Here is a 21713-nt window from a genome sequence, read left to right on the forward strand (position 1 = left end):
GCGGGGCAGGGTGTGTGGGGTGCGGCGGGGCGCGGGGGGGGGCCGTGGGGCATGCGGGGGGCTCGGGGCCTGTGGGGCATGCTGTGGCATGAGGCTGCCAGGGCGCGGGACATGTCGGGGTGTGCGGGGGGGCACGGGGCATGCAGGGGGCGTGTGGCGCATGGGGCTCGGGGCACGCGGGGCTGCCGGGGTGTGTGGGGCCGCTGGGGAGCTCGGGGCTCGGGGCACACTGGGCCGCCAGGTCTCACTGTGACACGGCGGGGCGCTGCGGGGCGTGGGGGTGTGTGCTTCCCTGTTTTCCCCCAGTCTGTGCCCTCCCACTGGCAATAAGACCCTAATAGCCCTTGAATACTTGCTTTTTTTTTCCCCCTGGTATCTGGAGTGCAGCTAGGCAGTCACCATCTTCGGGATCTTTCTTTTTTATGAAGGCATTGAGTGCTATGAATTTTCCCCTGAGGACCGCCTTCTTTGTGTCGTATAAGTTTTGGTATGATGTGTTCTAATTATCATTCAATTCCAGGAATTTTTCAATTTCATTTTTTATTTCATCCGCTATCCATTTATTGTTTAAGAGTGTGCTGTTCAGTTTCCAGGTGCCATTGAGATTCTTGGTGGGTTTTTTGTTGTTGATTTCTAACATTATATCATTGTGATCTGATATCATGCAGGAAATTATGTCAATTTTCTTAAATATGTGAAGGAAGTCTTTGTGACCCAGTATATGGTCTATTTTAAAGAATGTTCCATGGGCTGCTGAGAAGAATGTGTAGTCTGTGGATTTGGGATAGAAAGTTCTGTAGATGTCCATTAGGTCTAAGTGATCTATGGTTTTGTTGAGCTCTCTTACTTCCCTGTTTAGCTTCTGTTTGGATGATCTGTGATAATGGTGTACTGAAGTCCCTATCTATGATGGTGTTGCTGGTTATTTCTGTTTTATTGTCAAGTAGGTTTTGTTTTATGAACTGTGGTGCTCCTGTGTTTGGTGCATACAGATTTATGATTGCAATATGCTCTTGATATATCGTTTCCTTGATAAGTAGGAAGTGGCCTTCATTGTCTTTTTTGATTAGAAGCCTATTTTATTAGATATTAATATAGCTACACCTGCTTGTTTCTTATTCCCATTTGCTTGGAATACTGTTTTCCACCCTTTCACCCTGAGGAAGTGTCTGTCTTTAGTGGTGAGGTGTGTTTCTTGAAGTCTACATATTGAGGGGTCTCATTTTTTGATACATCCTGTTAGCTGTGTCTCTTGATGGGTGGATTAAGGCCATTAATATTTAGGATAATAACTGTGCGATTACATTTTATCCCTGCCATATTGTGATGGTAGATGTGTGTTGGTGTTTTCATGGACTTTGATGTTTTTTGTGCCTACTCTGAGTTTGGTTATTGTGATCTACTTCTTGTAGGCATTTGAGTTTGATTATTTATTTCTTCTCTGTGGACAATTTCCTGAAATACTCTCTGTAGGTTTGGTTTTGTGTTCATATAATTGTGAAGCTGAGTTTTGTCATGGAAAGTTTTTCTTTCACCATCTATTATGAGGGATGCTTCTGCTGGGTAGAGTAGTTTGGGTTGGAAACCACAGATTCTTAGACTTTGGAAAGTTTCTTTCCAGGCCCTTCTAGCTTTCAGGGTTTCCATTTAGAAGTCTGAAGTAATTCTGATAGGGTTACCTTTGAAAGTGGTGTGCTGCTTTTCCCTAGCTGCTTTTAGGATTTTCTCTTTAGTGTCAATGTTTAGAGTTTTAATGATAATATGTCTTGGAGAGTTTCTCCTTTGGGCCAGTCTGCTTGGAGTTCTGTTGGCTTCTTGTATCTTGATGGGCCTTTCTTTAAAGACACTGGGGAAGTTTTCTTCAATTATTTTGTTAAATAAGTTCTCCATGCCTTTGGACTGAAATTCTTCTCCTTCTGGTATTCCAATGATTCTGATATTAGGATGTTTAAGTGTATGCCACAATTCCCTCATGTTCTGTTCACAGGAACTTTTTTTTTTTTAATTTTTATTTATTTATTTATTTGAGAGTGACAGACACAGAGAGAAGGACAGATTGAGGGAGAGAGAGAGAATGGGCATGCCAGGGCTTCCAGCCTCTGCAAACGAACTCCAGATGCGTGCGCCCCCCTGTGCATCTGGCTAATGTGGGACCTGGGGAACCGAGCCTCGAACCGGGGTCCTTAGGCTTCACAGGCAAGCGTTTAACCGGTAAGCCATCTCTCCAGCCCTCACAGGAACTTTTGAACTTACTAAAATATTTGAACTCTCAAACTGATTCTTCCATCTTGTCTTCCAGATCAGAGATTTTATCTTCCACTTCGCTGACTCTATTCTTGAGAGCCTCTTGAGAGTTTTGGACTTGTTCAATTAAGTTTGCATTTTCTATTACTTTTCTTTGTACCATTTCCATTCCTCTGTCAAGCTCCCTTTTCACACCATTTTCTGATTTATTGATGATTCTTGAAATTCATCCCTATATTTCTTTATGTATTCATTTAGTATGGCCTGCTGATTTTTTAAGGTCTTTTTTTTCACTCTCCCTCAAACTCTTAACTCTCTTTGAACTCCTTCTAGTTTCTTATCTGTTTATTCTAGCTTAATGATGGTACCATCCACAGGATTATTAGTCCTTTGTTGCTTTCCTGCAAGTTCCACCAGAGGTTGGTCAGGGTTGCATTGCTCATAGTTTCAATTTGATATTCTGATCCTAATAACTCTTCTATGTTTTGGTTAGATGTATTCATTGTAGGACTGGGTGATCTAACTGGATTTTCTTGCATTTGATTTTTCATGTTATTTCTTTTGCGCTGTGTTCTGCCAATGATAGTGTATGGGCACATAGGTGGGTGGATCAGCCTGAGCTCTAGTGCAATGGGAATCTGAGGCAGCCTGGGCAGTTGCCAAGCAGCTTGGGTTTTGGCTCCCACTTGCCAAAGCCGCCTATCTACTGCTTGACAGGGGCACCAAAGTTGCCTGAATTCTCAAGTGGTAATGCACCAAAGCTGCCTGTGTTCAAGCATGGAGGGGGACTGAGGTACCAAGCACTGAAGCAGCCCAAACTCTGGCTGGGCATGGCAGACAGGTAGGGGATGGCACCTGAGCTGGCGCAAGCGAGAGACACAGTCTTGACTTGTGTGGCAATTGCTGTGGGACTGGGCTCACTGAACGTGCAGCAGCAGGAGCAGTAATGTGGGCGAGTGTGCAGAGTAGCTTAAGCTTCTACACGCAGGGATCCATCAGTGTGCAATTGGTGTGTGATCAGAGCACGGCAGCAGCGGGTGTGGCAGTAGTGGCGCCAGGCACAGCGGCTATTTGGTGGGAGGGGTGGGCTACCCGCCCACGAGGATATTCACGATTCCCTGTTCTTCCCCCCCCCCCCCCCCCGTACCCTCCCACTGACAAGAAGACCCAGAGAACCCTTAATGTCTTGTTTTTCTTTCCCTGGGATTTTCAGCGCAGCTAGGCAGTCGCCATCTTGGCTGGAAGTCACTATTATAAATTCTTATCTGAAGTTACACTAAAAAAATTCAATGTGGGTATCAGGCTTGCCTCAAGCAATCCTCTGCCTCAGGCTCTGAGTGGCTTAGACTACAGGAATGCATCACTATACCTGGCTTATATAAATTATTTTAAGTAAAACTTTGTACAGCATGAAATATAAATATTATGTGGTCATAAATAGCTATTATTTACTATTTTCAGAATATAATAAGGTCACTATTGAATTCTAAGAACACACTTATTATCACTATTTAAAAATGTATTAATGGGGGCTGAAGATATGGCGTAGCAGTTAAGGTGCATGCCTGTAAAGCCTAAGGACCCAGGTTCAGTTTGCCAGTACCACATAAGCCAGATGCAAATGGTGACACATGCATCTGGAGTTCATTTCCAGTGGCTGAAGGCCCTGGCATGCACATTCTCTCTGTGTGTGTCTCTCTCTCTCTCTCTTTCTCTGTCTCTCTCTTTCAAATAAATAAAAGAAAAAGAAAAATTTTAAAAATGTATTAAAGGAACTTTCAGAGATTACTGAATTCCTATAGTTAATGGTGAAGAAATAAAACCCAGTGAGTTACTAGGGAACAGCCATGTGTCACTAGGCTACAAAACAAAACACCAGGACTCTATCTCCCTATTTTATACACTTCTTGATTTCTTAGAAATATTTTTTAAGTATTTTAAGCTAATGACCACATAAAATATCATTAAAGGAAGTACATTATATTGCTCAATTTTTATTTCCCAGAGAGCTAAAAAGATGATATTTGCCTTGTCATAATTTAACAGTAGAAAATAATTTAAGACATGAGTTCACTGGCTGAAGTTACCAACAATGAATTTCACTTCCACTTCATCTTTCCCTACTGAAGAAGAAAATCTAAGAATCATTTAAATATTGGGATCAAGGTTGGGGGTCTAGTTTGTGGGAGACCATTTGCTTGGTGTACACTGGATCCTGGAATTACTCCCCAGAGGTAAAATAAATAAGTAAATAATAAATTAAACTTTTAAGGAGCTGGAGAGATGGCTCAGTGGTTAAGGTGCTTGCCTGCAAGGCCAAAGAACCCGGACTTGATTCCCCAGTTCCCACATAAAGCCAGATGCACAGGGTGGCGCATGTGTCTGGAGTTTGTTTGCAATAGGCTCTGGTGTGTCCATTCTCTCCCCCTCCTGCTCTCTTAAATAAATAAAATAAAACATTTAGGTTCAAGTAAACAGCTATAAATTTTTTTTTTTTAGCTATAGAAAATGAAATAAAATAAAATAGGTAGCCTGGTGTGGTGGCACATGTCTTTATTCCCAACATCCAGGAGGCAGAGGTAGCAGGATTGCTGTGAGTTTGAGGCTGCCCTGAGACTACATAGTGAGTTCCAGGTCAGCCTGAGCTAGAGTTAGACCCTACCTTGAAACCTCCCTCCAAAAAAAAAAAAAAGAAAGAAAGAAAAAAGAAAAGAAGTAAATAAATAATGAATGTCAAGGGTGATAAGTCATTTAGTAGTGTTTTCTTGCATGCATGATGACCTGAGCTCAAACCTCAGCACCACCGACCCCCCCAAAAAAAAGCCAAGCATGGTAGTGCGTACTTATAATCCTAGCACTGTGGTGATAAAAGACAGAAAGAACCCTGGGGCTTGCCAGCAAGTCAGTATAGCCTACTTGATGAAGTCCAAGCCTTTGGCAGACTCTCAAGAAGAGATGGATAGGGCTAGAGAGAGATCTTAGTGGTTAGGCACTTGCCTGTGAAGCCTAAGGACTCTGGTATGAGGCTCAATTCCCCAGGACCCACATAAGCCAGATGCACAAGGTAGTGCATGCATCTGGAGTTCATTTGCAGTGCCTGGAGGCCCTGTGCCCCCATTCTTTCTCTATTTGTCTGCTTCTTTCTCTGTCTGTTACTCTCAAATAAATAAATAAAAATACACACACATCTTTATTTAAAGAAGAGATGAATGGCACCTGAGGAACAGCATCTGAAGTGGTCCTCTGGCCTCCTCAAACACATACATATATATGTGTACATGCACCCTCACAAGAATGCTTGCACACATACACACACATAAGTAAATAATGGCTTCATAGGCATAAAATAATAACTCAGAGAATAATAACGACAGCTACATTTTTAGTCAAAGACTTTCTTCTTTTGAAAAGAGAAGGGAATTACTGGAGAAAGCCAGCTGTCTGTGGACAGGCCCTTCTGCGCTCACAGTTGGGCCAAGAGTACTCTGCTATGCCTTAGGCACTCTGTAAATTGACTGAACACCAACCAGGCATGGTGGCAAATGCCTTTAATCCCAGTTCTTGGGAGGCAGAACCCTATTAGTGAAAGAGGAAGGAAGATATATGCATGGAAAGACTGAGCATTTGACACCAGGCTTTCTATCCACTTACAAAATTATCCTTCTTAGAAGAGACTCCAAGTGCAACAACTTCTGTCCACAGATTTTTTGATTCCTTTTGATTTAGTGTCAAGTTATTATCTTCCATGGAAATCTTTTCTCTCCTTCCAATGACTAACCAAGTAAAATTTAGCTCAGACTTCAGAACAAGCATGAATTTCTATTCCCTGGGGCTATTTTTTTCTCCTTAAAAGGTTTGAACTTTTATCTAGGAATGTTTTCATGAATGGTAAACAAGTAATTGATATGTGACTGTTCCTTTGGAGCAGAAAAAGTTAAAATTAAGTGTTGTTTACAAAATTTCAGGATACGATGTACACTTTTAGTTTCTTTCCCAGGAATTCTTAATTAATTTTTGCCACCTGAAATAGTTTCCTTTTAGAGGTTTGCGGCTAATGAATAAGTGAATCACTTTTTAATAAATACTCCAAAAGTGCTCTCTGCTCTTACGTTAGTTACAAAATGCTTCAATTACTGGATTAAAACCCTACTCCTATGGGTCACTCACTCCTGTGTTTTCATCTCATACAATGAAAACTTTGGACCAAAACTTAGAAGTGCTTTCATATTATTTGGGGACCAGTGGAAAAATTTAGAATTTTAAATTATTTATTTTTGGTCAATATTCTCTTGATTGCAAGACAGAAAAATTTATATATCTATATTTACATTAAGGAGCCTCATCATAAAAGAAGAAAACTTAGTTTAAAATGCTTTTAAATCTGGTTCCAGTAGAAAAGCCCATGGCCCGGATATGAAATTCCTTGGCTAGCATTGAGGTTGGGTCAAGGTCATTTTGAAACTTAAAAAATTGCTTTCACAATCATTTTGTCAGCTCCAGTTTTGCATAGAGCCTGACATTCTAGAACCTTATCAAGAAAAGGAGTTGATTGCGGAAGAGGGGAGAGAAAGATTGTAAGAGCCACAGGGTGGGAGGGAATATCCAGAGGCATTGCCCACCACAATGGCCTCCAGCTGCTGTCACAACTCATAACCCACAGCTCCAGGATGAATGCTAGCAACCCCACTGAGGAAGGCCCTCAGAACAGTGGAGACAAGAGGAGGAAAATGATGGTACCAATACATGATGTGTCCGTACAAAGTTTCTACTTAATAAAAAAGAAAGAGAAGAAGGGAAGGAGTTAACAAAAAGTAAATACCTACAACTGGCTACTTATAGAAAAATCCAGCTAAAGGACCAAGACCTCTAGTCATCTGGGCTGCCAAAGAAGAGAATCCCCAAAGGAAGGTCAGAAAAGAGAAGGTCGATCTTGATGCTACGGATGAATACTAGTCCAGCTTTATGTTGGGTAGCTGGGGAATTTAACCCAGGTTGGCAGGCTTTGCAAGTAAGCACTTTTAATCACTGAGGTATCTCTCCAACCCCAACAAGATTTTATTTTTAAAAACTATTTTATTTTTATTTTATTATTATTATTTATTTATTTTGGTTTTTTGAGATAGGGCTTCACTCTAATCCAGGTTGACATGGAATTCACTAAGTAGTCTCAGGGTGACCTCAAACTTACGGAGATCCTCCTACCTCTGCCTCCCGTGTGCTGGGATTAAAGGTGTGTGCCAACACACGTGGCTTTTTTAAAGGTTTTTTTTTAATTTTTAAATATTTCATTTTTATTTCTCAGAGAGAGAGAGAGGAAAAAAAGAAAGGGTTGCACCAGGGCCTAGCCACTGCAAACAAACTCCAGATGCAATGCATCACCATGTGCAGCTGGTTTATGTGGGTTCTGGGGAGTTGAACCTGGGCCCTCAGTCTTTGCAGACAAGCACCAAGAAGTGGGATCATTGCTGCTAGAACCTGACTGTATGGCTTTTGGCCTTTTGGAGCTGATTTTTAAGAGGAATGTGCAGAGATTTGGAACCATGGCCTAAGAAACAACTTGCAGTGCTGTAAGTACAGCTTGATGTACTATTCTGGTTAGAGTTTGAAGACATGCATGCAATTAGAACTATGGACTGTGAGGTTTGACTAATGAGGGTGAGGATTGCCTAGTCTTGGCTAGAAGCAGTTTGTGTGACAGGCTTGCTGTATGCCCATGTCCTGAGAACTTGTGCAGGGTTGCATTGCATAGAAATGGACTGGTGTGAGCAGAGGGATATGGTGCAGAAAAAAAATGAAATCTTTGGACCAAAACTGCTACCTTTTCAGCTGCCATTGTTTAGAGTTTACAACCATTGAGATTGGGACACCTTACCTGCACTTGGACAGCAGAAAGAATGTAGTCTTTTCTTTTCTTTCTTTCTTTCTTTTTTTTTTTTTTTTTTTTTTTGAGGTAGGGTCTCATTCTAGCCCAGGCTGACCTGGAATTCACTATGGAGTCTCAGGGTGGCCTTGAATTCACAGTGATCCTCCTACCTCTGCCTCCCGAGTGCTGGGATTAAAGGTGTGCACCACCACGCCTGGTTTAAGAATGTAGTCTTTTGAAGAGGCCTAAGTGATGAAGAAGTGTTTCCTTCTTCAAAGTCTACTTTTTTCCCACTGGATTAACAAATTGGTCTCCCACCTGGTACTATGGAGTATAACCAAATGCAGGAAAGGAAATGTCATTGAATTTGCAACATGGTCTTTGTAGCAGACAGCTTTAGGTTGCTGAGATGAACTTCCAGACCAGGCACAGTTATGGAAGAAGGGATTTATTGAAGTTTACAGATCCAGGGGAAGTCGCAGGGGAAGTGTGTGGCAGAAGAAACTGCCTGCTTTCACTGGTCCAAGCAGAAAGAGAGAAGCCAAAGGCCACACAGCACACACACTTCAGGAGCTAGGCACTTTGAATATCTTTAGATTGGAATTTCAAACACACCTCCACACCTTACAGCTGGACCCTAAGATCCACCCAGTGACACCACCTCTAGCCAGGTGGCTGCAGATGCAAACTACAAACGATTAAAACACTGAACATATTGGGGGCCATCTATTCAAACTACTACATTCTTGTATTTTGGAAATGGCCATGGGCAGTGTGAAGCAGGCTTGTTGGATTATCTGCATGGAGACCCAGTGGAGCTGTGAGGATGAACCATGGGTTGCAGTGAAGACCCAGTGGAGATGCCAGGACTATAAGATGGCTGCCAAAGAGAGTTATTGGCACCAGATGAAGCTGGAGGGGCAGAATTGGAACTCCAGAGACTTGTCATTGGTTAGAGTTATTGGACTTAGAGACTTGTCACTGACTAGTGTTGTTGGAGCTGCAGAGTTTGATGTTTGCCCTGTTTAAATCTTGTATTGGTTGAGTATTTCTTTGCTATGCCCAATGCCATCTTTTGCAGTGTGAGTGTTTATTCTGTGCCATTATGGGTTCTTTTTTGGGGGGAGGGTATTTTTATTATGTATTATGGCTCAGTTAAAAGACCCTGGACTGTGGGGATGTTTGTATGAATATCATCAAGATTGATAAAAACTATGGGTACTTTTAAAGTTGGATGTATGCATAGCATTAAAAAAAAAAAGAAAGGAAAGAGAAGGTCATTAAAGAAATAGAGCTGCACTGGTGTCCCCTGCCACACCAGAAGCAAAGCAAAACAATCCGAGGTGATGTCCGGCAATCATGGGAGCTCCTGTCATCTGGGATATTAATATGGGACATTATCAAAGGGAGAAAATGACAAGAGAAAAAACTGTGCCTGAAGGCATGTACCCAAAGAGTTCTGAGAGCAAACTATTGCCTGGTTTATTAGGATGTGACAAATGCCAGTATAGCAAAGGAAATACAGAGCTGGAAGGTAACATCTGGAGACAGAGATAAAGTCTTTGTGGCACATAAATAAGACGAACATTTAGGATGGAGTGGAAGGCCAAAGGCAAACTAAAGATAGGAAAGAAATTCTTGTGTGGTTGCGACTGTAGTTCACAAACATCTCCTCAGTCTTGTTACCAGAAAGACATGGTTGCAGAGAAATTCATGTGTCTGTGACTCAGTGGACATGGACAGTACCCAAGAGGAAAGTAAAAGGCAAAGTCCACTTTTGAACTGGCTACAGTAGCTGATGAAGGAAACACACCTTGCCTGGTCTTCTGGAAGAGACACAGCCACTGCTTGCTCATCAAAATGCTACGGTGGAGTGCTGGCCAGCATCCATAGGTAGAAATGGTCAGCAGGCAGGTGGAGATACTGAACTGACTTGAAGATCCTAGAGGAACTGAAAGAGGAGGAACTGGTAATTCCTGCAGAGCTTGAAAGTTAAGGACAGAGATTTTTTGTGGGAGACTGGTTAGCCACTGTCTCTTATGAAATGGTTAGAGTCATTTAACAGTCCTACACTGTTCCGCAGTACTTTCAGATACCACACTGGAATCTCACCTGCATTATAGTGAAATAGTTTATATTTAAACAATATAAACTAATAAAACATCTGCTTGGTTTTGTTTGTTTGTTTTGAGATAGCCTCAATCTAACCCAGGTTGCTCTAAACTCACTATGTGGATCAGGCTGACCTTGAACTCATGGAGATCTGTTTGTCTCAGCCTCTTAGCCATTATAGAAGCTATGGGGCAAACTGCTGCTAATATGTTGCTTGAACTTAACCATATAATAAGTGAATTATTCTTCAATTTATTTTAATCTAAGAATATCCAAAAAAAATCACTATCCTAAGTGCCCTGTGTTATTTTATGGAATAATAAAAGTACTGAAAAAGAGCCCAGCTAGGTAAATAGAAGAAAAGGTTTTGAAATATTAATGCAAGAGGAGATAAATACCACTGTTCAAGACAAAAGTAAAATGAGGTTTAAGGAGGTGAGGCAGGGGCATTGCAGTGCTAAGAGTCATCTATCTTTCTTCCTTTTTTTTCCTTTGCTTTGCTTTTTGAGACAAGGTCTCACTAAGTAGCCCAGGCTAGCCTTGAATTCATGATCCTCCCATGTAGAAGGATTACAGGAAAGAGCCACCACCTGAGCTTTCTTCCACTAAAGATGGAACAAGAGTGCAGGGCTCCAGGAGCATGGGGAAGATAGAGATGGCTGTTACACAGAAGCAGAGGGAGTGCTTCAGAGAGGCCATGGAAATGTTCAGGTCCTGCCACATGTGGGAGAAAGCCGGAAGGAAAGTAAAGAAACTTTATCTCGGGCTTCAGAGATGGCTCAGCGGTTAAGGCACCTGCCTACAAAGCCTAATGACCCAAGTTCAATTTGCCAGTACCCATATAAAGCCATATGCACAGTGGTACATGCACCTGGATTTGGTTTTCAGTGGCTGTAGGCTCTGGCACAGCAATTCTCTCTCTACCTCTCTATCTCCTCACAAATAAAGATTTTAAAAACAGAAAGAAAGAAAAGAAACTTAATCTTGGAAGAAAGGACAGCAAAGCATGTTATGGACCCACGTCTCTTGAAATTGCATGTCTGTTTTCCCTTAAAGCTTTCCCACGTGATATGGTAACAGCCATGAGGAAGTTTAATTTGCAGTAATGCAGAGGGCACAGATAAAGTTCTGAAGGTCTTCACTTTTCATGGCTTCCTCCTCCTAGGCTTCCTGTGTTTTCCTCAGTCATATGGACAATGTTTCAAATGTACACAGGATCCACTGTGGAAGCTAGTGGACATGAGATTCTTACTTCATTGGCTTGAGGAGGACCTGAGTGTATGAATTTCTAATGTACTCCATGTCATGCTGATGCTGCTGTTGGTCAATGGACCATCTGACCAACAGGATCAATTAATGTGACTCATTCGCTGAGTTTCTAGAACAGTCTTGGGAGACACTTGATCAATCATTGTTGGGTTTGGGCTGAGCTGAATAGTTCTTCAAAAATGCACACACAATGTGAGCAAAGGAGGTGGGAACTGGAGCTGAGGAGGACAAGGACTCAGCAGACAGGGTCTGAGGCCCTCCAGATGAGCTAGGCCGGGTGCTGTAGGGACCCTTGAATAAATGTGGTGCTGTCACTTGTGTGGAGGCTGAGCCCAAATTAATAAAGGTTAGAAAAATAAAATATAAATATATAAATGTTAGAACTAAGTGCACAGAAAAGTTGAGAAATCTCTGGTTTGGTGGCTTTGTTAACTGAATGTCACCAAGGATCACAACAGTGGTGGGAGGGAAGCAGCAAATGTGAGCACAACCAAGAAAGTGAAGTGTTTGTGGTTCCGGCTGATGACAGAGATGAAAACATGGAAAGAGGGCTGGAGAGATCACCTAGTGGTCATGCGCTTGCCTGTGAAGCCTAAGGATCCCGGTTCAAGGCTCGATTCCCCAGGACCCATGTTAGCCAGATGCACAAGGGGGCACAGGCATCTGGAGTTCGTTTACAGTGGCAGGAGGCCCTGGCGCGCCCATTCTCTGTCTCTCTATCTGCCTTTCTCGCTCTGTCTGTGGCTTTCAAATAAGTAAGTAAAAATTGAACAAAAAAAATTTTAAAAAACATGGAAAGAGAAATGTGCTATCATTAAATTCAAATGTTACTGGTGGCATAGCAGTGGCCTGTAGAATAAGGGAGAATCTGTGGAGATGCCTCAAGGTCTAGCACAGAATCCACATCATCTAGAGATCTGAAAATACTTATGCTCAGGCCCTACCCCTACACATCTGGAACCAGGCCCTGGAATCTATAAGAAGTTCCCCAACTGACTCTAATGTTGCAGCAATGTGGGGAGTCCCTGCATAACCTTCTGTGAAATATTTGGGGTGGGAGGAAGAGGAAAAAGGCATTCTGGGGAAAGGAACATATTGGTATAAAGACACGTGGGGCTAGAACAAAGGGCTAGGGGAAGTCTCTGAAAAAAAAATGGCCACAGTCTTTGCACACCAAAATTTACATCTAGACAATTTGATGGTCATGCAGCCCAAGGCTATATATTTTATGATTTCCTTGGCCATGGCACTCAAGATGAGGAACCTCTTTGAAATGATCAAATAGGCTTTCCGCTGGCCCACGCCTGAGGTCATATCTGTTTCAAATTTCAGAATGTGGATTATTTACTATAATTCTCCTAAGAATTCCTGTCTTGACTTCTTTCAATCCCCTAGCTAAAAAGGGCTTCATCATGGAAGAAGTACAGGGCAGTAATAAAAGCCACAATCCATAGGGCCTGCCTGACTTTTTGCCAAGCTCTGCCACTTACCAATTCTGGGCCTGAGCCTCAAAACTGAATCTCTTGCATCAACATGTTCCTATGTAAAATGAAGATATGACACCAACCACCCAGCAATGCTCCAAACCAATTACATAAATACATGTAAAGCTCTTCAGAATGTGCCCCACATACACAGATTGCCAGTGAAGGGTTGCTGGGTTGCAGTCATAGCCAGCCCTCTTTATCTGTAGGTTCTATATCCATAATTTCAACCAAATGTAGACCAAAAATATTTTCTAAGTGCTGGAGAGATGGCTCATCAGTTAAGGTACTTGCCTGCAAAACCTAATAACCCAAGTTTGATTCCCCAGTATCCATGTAAAGTTAGATACACAAGGTATATATCTAGAGTTCATTTTGCTGTGGCTAAAGGCCCTGGTATGCCCATTCTCTCTCTCTCTCTCTCTCTCTCTCTTTCTCTCTCTCTCTCTCTCTCTCTCTTTCTCTCTCTCTCTCTCTCTCTCTCTTTCTCTCTCCCTCCCACCCTCCCTTCATTCCTCCTTCTCACTCTCTCTCAAATAAGTAAATAAATATTTTTAAAATATTGTATCTGGGGCTGGAGAGATGGCTTAGCAGTTAAGCGCTTGCCTGTGAAGCCTAAGGACCCCTGTTCGAGGCTCGCTTCCCCAGGTCCCACTTCAGCCAGATGCACAAGGGGGCGCACGCATCTGGAGTTTGTTTGCAGAGGCTGGAAGCCCTGGCGTGCCCATTTTCTCTCTCTCCCTCTATCTGTCTTTCTCTCTGTGTCTGTCGCTCTCAAATAAATAAATAAAAAATTTAAAAATTATTGTATCTGCACTGAAACATATATAGTTTTTTTATCATTATTCCTTGAACACTACAGCATAAAAACTGTTTATATAGATTGGGTGATCTGGAGGTAATTTAAAGTACACAATAGAATGTATGAAGGCTATGGGCAAACACTACACCATTCAATATAAGGGCTCTGGGTGTCTGTGGATGTTGGTATACACTAGAGGCCCTACGATCAATCTCTCATGGAACCTGAGGGTGGCTGTATATTAACTACGTTGTTACTATTATAGCTAATACTTGTATGAAACTAGTCAACTCACCCTATCTTATAAGTTTAGGGAAAATAAAATCTTCACCTTTGGATAACAGCAGTCAGGCCTTTCAAAAGAAGTCCATGGCATCTATTTGGTGCTCCAGGGAGAAAGACTGAGTCCACTTGCAACAGCAGCCTAGAAAAGTGTAGGTTCCACAGTCTCTTCGTGTGGAATAAAGAGTAAGAATTGATTGGCAGGAGAAAAAAATCCCTTTCATGTAACTGACAAGAGTGCACTGGGCATCTACTGACAGCTAGAATCACATGGAGTGCTAAGGATACAAAGAGCCAAGTGCTGCCCTCTAGAATCTTGATTTGAGTGGCTGCAAATCAGTAATACAGTAATTCAAACCTCAGTGACAGCATGAAAGAGAACTTTCAATTTTCTCTGTCTTAACTTGACATTGCCCACAGAAAGACATATCATCATTTTCCAAGATAGATTACTAATGCCATTCTCAAAGTAAGCCAAGCTGGAGACCAAGAATTATAATTCATTTCTGGTTATAACATATATTTGTATCATAGTGACTTTTACTTAAGCTTCACATTACCTACCAGAGATAAAGGCAGTAATGATTGTTTATAATCAAGAAAATGTAGGTTTAGAAAATGTAAACTTTTAGCCCAAACCATATTTTTAAAGCTTACCACTGAGTAATGTTGCCAGCCCCCAAATTACACTTCTGATAAGTCATGGAATAGAAGTAGAAACCTAGGTCTCCACTGTTCTCTGTGTTTGCATTGAACCAGACTGCCAGAGCTGTAATGACAATCAATGAATTAAATATAATTTGAAAAAATAATCAGAAGGATTTTATATTGAAAGCCACAGCCCCAGATAATGTGATGCTTTCAGTTATGTGCTGGTTGCCAGTGTGATGTCTGGCGATTCTAACAATTGCTCAGCATCCATCACACATTTCTAGCTACTGACACTGCTCTGTGGGGGGGGAAGAGCGGGGGCCGGAGGCTGCACTGGCGACGATGGAAAACAGAAAACCAGTGTTTTCTTTCCCCAGCTTATTCAGAAGTTGACGGACGTTGCAGAAGAGTGTCAGAACAACCAGCTGAAGAAGCTCAAGGAGATCTGTGAGAAGTAAGCCTTCATTCCCAGTAGCCATGGGTGACATGACTGGGTGTCAGCGCATTAAACCTAATGGCCTTTGATTTGACTGAGCTTTTGTTTTTCCAGAGAAAAGAAGGAACTAAAGAAGAAAATGGACAAAAAGAGGCAAGAGAAGATAACAGAAGCCAAGTCCAAAGATAAAAGCCAGATGGAAGAGTGAGTAGAAAGAACCCATCTCCTCTACCTGGACCCATGATGTGTTGTATCCCATGTCAGAGAAATGGGTTCTTGACCAAAGCCCCTCGTGAAGCTGCTCCTCTCATTGCCCTCTAAATGATCCCTTTTGTAAGCTTTCTCTCCAATGGGTACCCTGGGTCTTTTAGAAAAAAAAAAGTAAAGGTCTTCTTTTGGGAAATGGCTCTATCCTCACTTCCTAGTTGTTGATCCTGGGAGCATTTAATGAAAATAGAGCCTATGCCCCAGAAGAAGCCTGACCTTTGTCCAGAGACTGACATATTAGACCTTCCTTGCAGGAGTGATAAGAATGATGAGTTCTCTAAACTTGCATCCAGACATGAGAGATTCATGGTGGGCTAGTGTAATGATTTGTGCATCATTTTCTTTTAGGGAGAAAACAGAGATGATCCGGTCATACATCCAGGAGGTGGTGCAGTACATCAAGAGGGTATGTGGGCTCATTGCTCTCTCCAGTGTGCAGGTCACAAGAGAACAGTCATCAGGGTCACTGTGCACTTCCAGAAAGTCAGCTGTGCCTTGTATCTACTCATCTCTGGCACCCAGCTGCTCCATGGCTCTTTAGCATCAGCACACATGTAAATGTAAACCACATGTATAACGAGCTAATCTAAAAAACGGGCATGAGCTGGAGAGATTGCTTAGCGGCTAAGGCACTTGCCTGCAAAGCCTAACTGCCTGGGTTTGATTCTCTAGTACCCACATGAAGCCAGATGCACAAAATGGGTCCAGCATCTGGAATTTCTTTATAGCTGCTGGAGGCCCTGTCATGTCCATTCTCTCTCTCTCTCTTTTCTACTTCCAAATAAAGTAAAAAAAAAAAAAAAAAAGGGCTGGAGAGATGGCTTAGCGGTTAAGCGCTTGCCTGTGAAGCCTAAGGACCCCGGTTCGAGGCTTGATTCCCCAGGTCCCACGTTAGCCAGATGCACAAGGGGGCGCACGCGTCTGGAGTTCGTTTGCAGTGGCTGGAAGCCCTGGCGCGCCAATTCTCTCTCTCTCCCTCTATCTGTCTTTCTCTCTGTGTCTGTCGCTCTCAAATAAATAAATAAAATTTAAAAAAAAAAAAAAAAAAAAAGCAGACACAAATCACTTCCTAAGTTAGGAGCCTTAAAAGATAATGTAAATGGAGTATTCCCTGACCACCATACAGAAAACAATTCTATATTTGTTATCAGTAATAGAAAAGATGCCCCCTAGAGTCAGTCCTTATGATTTTTTTAAAATTGAGATTACAGAGCTATTCATTTACAAGACTGTGTGTCCATGGATCACCACCTTGCCCTTCCCTATGTACACATCACCAGCTTCAAAGGACATGTGTGCCATAGATTTGTAAAGCTCTCTCTTTTTGTTTGTTTGTTTTTCTGAAAACACACACAAAAGTTTATTTTTGTTTCCTGAAAATGACTCCTTCCTTTCGGTAACTTTCTTGTAGTTAGAAGAGGCACAAAGCAAAAGGCAAGAAAAACTTGTGGAGAAACACAAGGAGATCCGCCAGCAGATCCTGGATGAGAAGCCCAAGGTAAACAGAGCTGAGTCACAATTCACATGCGTTCTGTTTTCTTTCCATCCAGGGAAAATAAAACACATCTGGTCAGGTAAGCACCTCACACAGACTACATTACTGAAATGCTTATCTTTCCCAGGGACAATAAAAACCTTTCCGCAAGCATTTATCACCACCAGGTGGGTACACAGTTTGGTTTCAGTAGGTCTGAGGTCTAGGGCATGGTTATTTTAATTTTAGGATTTGTCCAGTAGAGTATGCCCTATACCAAGTCATCCTGCTCTATAGCCAGTGGTAAGCTCTCATAAACCAGACAAAAACAACTCTCCCATGCCCATAATAACATCTTACTGGGCTCTACTTTCAAATTTTCTGATGTCTGGAAGTATAGCTCAGTGGTAGAGTGAGTTCTTTAGCATGTACAAAGACCTGGGTTCAATCCAAAATAATAAAACATGTCATGCTCATTGCTTTTTACAGATGAATTGCCTCATGAATATTAACAAGTGAAATACTTTCAGGTTAGCCAGCAGCATCTGTTTTAGAACATTCCATCCATTGTGACTTATCACTGAATATTTTTTTTTCTGTATGTGAAAAAATGTGTTTTTCAGTTTTCCCTGCCTTTATTTACAGATACATTATGTACTCCAGAAAGTACTGCTTCTCCACATGAGTGATTTTTGAGTCTGTAAAACTCAAGTGTTAGTTTTACTGATTGTATATTTCATTCCGCAAACAGATGTCTCATAGTTAATTCTAAGTATATTTTCATGGTTTTATATGCACTTCCTTCCTTATATTCATTGCCCAAGACACTCAAGATTTTTGATTTCTGAAGTCTTTACACTTGGCTATAGAAACCCTCAGAGACTGATCATTGCTTTGCTATGCTGTTAATTCTTATGTTTCCCATGTAAATATGCTATATAGAGATGCTTTACCACTTTCTCAGGCTTCTTACAAGTAAAATGGGATGCACTTCAGCAGAGTTTTAGAAATTGTCACCCAAGTCTCTCTTTATTCACAGTCTTACTTTCCTTGGATTTTACTCATGCCCAACCATGGTACAAAAATATTAAATGGGCCAAAGGAAGGGTAGGACTCCTTACAATACACTCTTCCAGACACAAAATGGCCTGGATATCTGTGATCTCACGGTGCCTGACACTACCTACATAAGACTATGATAATAGGAGGTAAAAGATGATGATATCAAAGTAAAACAGACTTATTGAGAGGGGGAAGGGGTATGATGGAGAGTGGAGTTTCAAGGGGGAAAGTGGGGAAGGGAGGTAATTACCATGGGTTGTTATCCATAATTATGGAATTTGTCAACAGAAATAAATAAATTTAAAATTAAATCTTAAAAAAATATTAAGCCAGGTGTGGTGGTGCATGCTTTTAATTCCAGCACTTGGGAAGCAGAGGCAGAAGAATCAACATGAGTTTGAGGCCACCCTGAGACTACATAGTGAATTCCAGGTCAGCCTGGGCTAGAAAGAGACCCTAACTCGAAAAAAAAAATTAAATGAAAAATTCCAAAATGAACAAAATTTTAAGTTGCCCATCTTTCCAAGTCCCAGAGCTCTTCAGCTGCCCTTAGAGGACAACTCCTCATGACCCCACACCACATGAAACCCACCCAGCAGTCACTCAGCAACCCTCTGTACTATGAGAATCACTATTAGGGCACCACAGGATTTTGGTGACCTGTTTTAACTTGATAATTGTTCATCACTCAAGTAATGATGCAAAGGAGCCACCAAAGCATGAAACATTCAAGGAAAAATTGACTCAGATAATCTGTGACCATGCTACAGGGAAGATCGGGGGAAATATAGACTTAGTTGTTATCCAGGGTTTCAGACAGACAGTGAGGGCCTTTGAAAGTGTCACCCATATACAGGGGAGGACAAGTGGTTCCCATTGGATCTACATGTCCTAAGTGCTCAAATATTTGGAATAAAAGGTCCAGGTTTGACTAGGCTTTAAGAAAAATGTTGACAACAATCTCAGGTGGATATGTTCAGATACACATTTTCTCACTCATGCTCTCTGATGTTAACTTTGGTATCACCTGGGCTGTTAAAGTTACAGTCACAAGTTATCAGCAGAACCTCCTATATCATTATCTTAAATAAAACCATTCAAAAACAGAACAAGTAGGAAAGAACAGGGGGAATTTGAGAAGGAGAAAAAGGATGGTAATGGGAGGGGATTATGATCATGTTATATTATATATATTTGCAAAAGTTGTCAATGAAAAGTTTAAAAGTAACTCAAAAGAAAAAGAACAAGACTGAAGAAATGGTTCCATGGTTAAAGCACTTGCTTGCAAAGCCTGATGACCCAAGTCTGATTCCCCAATACCCACATAAAGCCATATGTACAAAGTGGCACATACGTCTGGAGTTCATTTGCAGTGGCAGGTGGCCCTGCTGTACCCATACTCATTCTCTCTGTTTCTATGGCTTTGTCTCTCCCAAACACATAAATATTTCTTTTAAAAAAGCAGAACAGAGTATATACTTCTTAGGACTGATAGAAACTTTCCAAAATCTCACCAATAGATTTCCCCTCACTCCTCATTTGCAGTAATGAGACTATGTACTCTTTCTTAGGCCAGCCACGGCAAGAGAGTATAAGTTTTATGATAACTGCTTAAAGTGTTCCAAATACATTCATAGAGATGGAGGGAATTCAGCTTCTCTCTTCCGTGGTCACCAGGTACTTGAACTAAATTAATGTTGGAGCATCAAATAGAGAGTAAAGTAACTGGATAGTAATGAACAGTTGGTTCTATATCTATATTGATAGAAAATTTTCCTTTCCTCTTTCTTGGTTCCTTAGAAAGGATCTTAAGTATTTCTATGAATTTTTTATTAAGTCCCTTGTTTTCACTTTTTACTGTTACTTTCAGGATCTTCCAGCCTCAGGTACCATGATAAATTACTCTGCTCTTCCTCTGTAACATTGTTTTTATGATCATCTTGTTACAAATGGATTTGAAGGTAACCCTTGGAGAATGTTGGTTTCATGTCAGACTAAAGCATTTATTGAATGGTGTTCTTTGGAACTTACAAATATGTTTTGGAACCACAACTTTAATCATAAAATAAGAAAACACATATAGTAATATTCTGAGAGCAAGTGGAAAATAAATGAAAATGCTAACAACAATAACTGGGAGGAATGTTTATGAATTTTCTATCACTGTGGCAAAATAGCCAAGATAATCAAATTAAAAGGAAAAAAGGTTTATGTCAGCTCACCGGGTCAGAGGTTTTAGTCAAAGGTTAGTTGGGTCTGTGGTAACAAGGCACATCACAGGAGAAGCATATAGTAGAGGAAGCCTGTTTGTACCTGTCAGCCAGGAAGCAAATACAGGGAAATTTCCAATATTCCAATATTAAGGCATGCCAACTTCCTCCTACTAAACATTTCTGTCTTTATCTTTCTGTCTCTTTCGAGGTAGGGTCTCACTCTAGCCCAGGGTCACCTGGAATTCACTCTGTATTCTCAGGGTGGACTTGAACTCACAGTGATCCTTTTACCTCTGCCTCCCAAGTGCTGAGATTAAAGGCGAGTGCCACCACACCCAGCTTCTTTTTTCTTTCTTGGTTTTGTTGAGACAAAGTCTCACTCTGCAGCACAGGCTGGCCTAGAACTCACTGTATGGCCCAGATTGACCTCAAGCTCACAGCAATCCTCCTGCCTCAGCCTCATGATGGCTATGTGATCTACCATTCTGGCCAGGCCTTAACTCTTTTTAAAAAAATATTTTTTATTTATTTATTTGCAAGCAGAGAAAGAGAGAAGAGAGACAGAGAAAATGGGCACACCAGGGCCTCTAGCCACTGCAAATAAACTCCAGATACATGCAGTGCTTTCTGCATCCAGCTTTTATGCGGATACAGGGTATTGAAACCAAGTTATTAGGCTTTGTAGACAGGCACTCTAACCATTGAGCAATTGCTCCAGCCCCAGGCCTTACGTATTAAAGCTTCCAGGGACTCTCTATGCCACTGCGTGGTGGAGACCAAGCCTGGGGGCTTGTGGGAGCATTGCAGATCCAAACTACAGCAAGGAGTTCTAAGAAGCAGCAGAGGGAGATAGCATGGTCAAAAGTACAGTGAGTGGAACTGGAGGAATAGCTTAGCCATTAAGGCATTTGCCTGCAAAGCCAAAGGACTCAGGTCCAATTCCCCAGGACCCATGATAGCCAGATGCACAAGGGGGCACTTGCATCTGGAGTTCATTTGCAGTGGCTGAAGGCACGGTGTGCCCATTCTCTGTCTCTGTCGCTCTCTCTCTCTGTGTCTCTCTCTCTCTCCCTCTCTCAAAGAAAGTAGAGTGAGTGGAGAACTAACACACAGGACAGTAGTCACAGGTGCATGATGGTTATGAAAGCCAGGATGACAGAGCTGTCCTCAAAACATCTACAACTGTGGGCCGTGGATGGTACTGGCTTTGAAATTATCCCCCTCTTATTACGGTACGGGGTAGCTTTGAGTTGTGACATAGATAGCAGTGAAATTACAAGGGCAGAAACAATAAAAAGAGGAAAAACTCAAGCAAATAATTCCAGCGGTGGTAGCCATAAAACAGATTGGCTGAGTTAGTTCCATTTAGCCAGAAAAGTCTGGAAACTTTTGACCTATTCTATCACTGAAGTTTTGACAAACTGGAACTGACCTTCCAGTGGGAGATGTTACATGCACTTGTGGCAGCCACAGAAAAACACATTACTGTAGGTTACAAAGACCAGTGGCCCTCTCACAGGAATTGAACATGAAGGATCAAGTTTCCTCAGTAGA

At 41.7% G+C, this 21713-nt stretch overlaps 1 protein-coding gene across 2 annotated transcripts in view; it reads left to right on the plus strand.

Annotated features, from left to right (window-relative positions):
• The window catches only part of Plcb1 (phospholipase C beta 1), an 855615-nt gene that overhangs the window by 729083 nt on the left and 104819 nt on the right, over positions 1-21713 (plus strand). For both annotated transcript variants that reach the window (XM_004661511.2, XM_004661510.2), the window contains exons 28-31: positions 15085-15161; positions 15258-15347; positions 15759-15816; positions 16822-16908. In XM_004661511.2, the coding sequence (XP_004661568.1) occupies positions 15085-15161; positions 15258-15347; positions 15759-15816; positions 16822-16908 (312 nt within the window). The remainder of the gene's footprint in view (positions 1-15084; positions 15162-15257; positions 15348-15758; positions 15817-16821; positions 16909-21713) is intronic.

This window comes from Jaculus jaculus, chromosome 8 (assembly GCF_020740685.1).
Source record: "Jaculus jaculus isolate mJacJac1 chromosome 8, mJacJac1.mat.Y.cur, whole genome shotgun sequence".
Classification (NCBI taxonomy): domain Eukaryota; kingdom Metazoa; phylum Chordata; class Mammalia; order Rodentia; family Dipodidae; genus Jaculus; species Jaculus jaculus.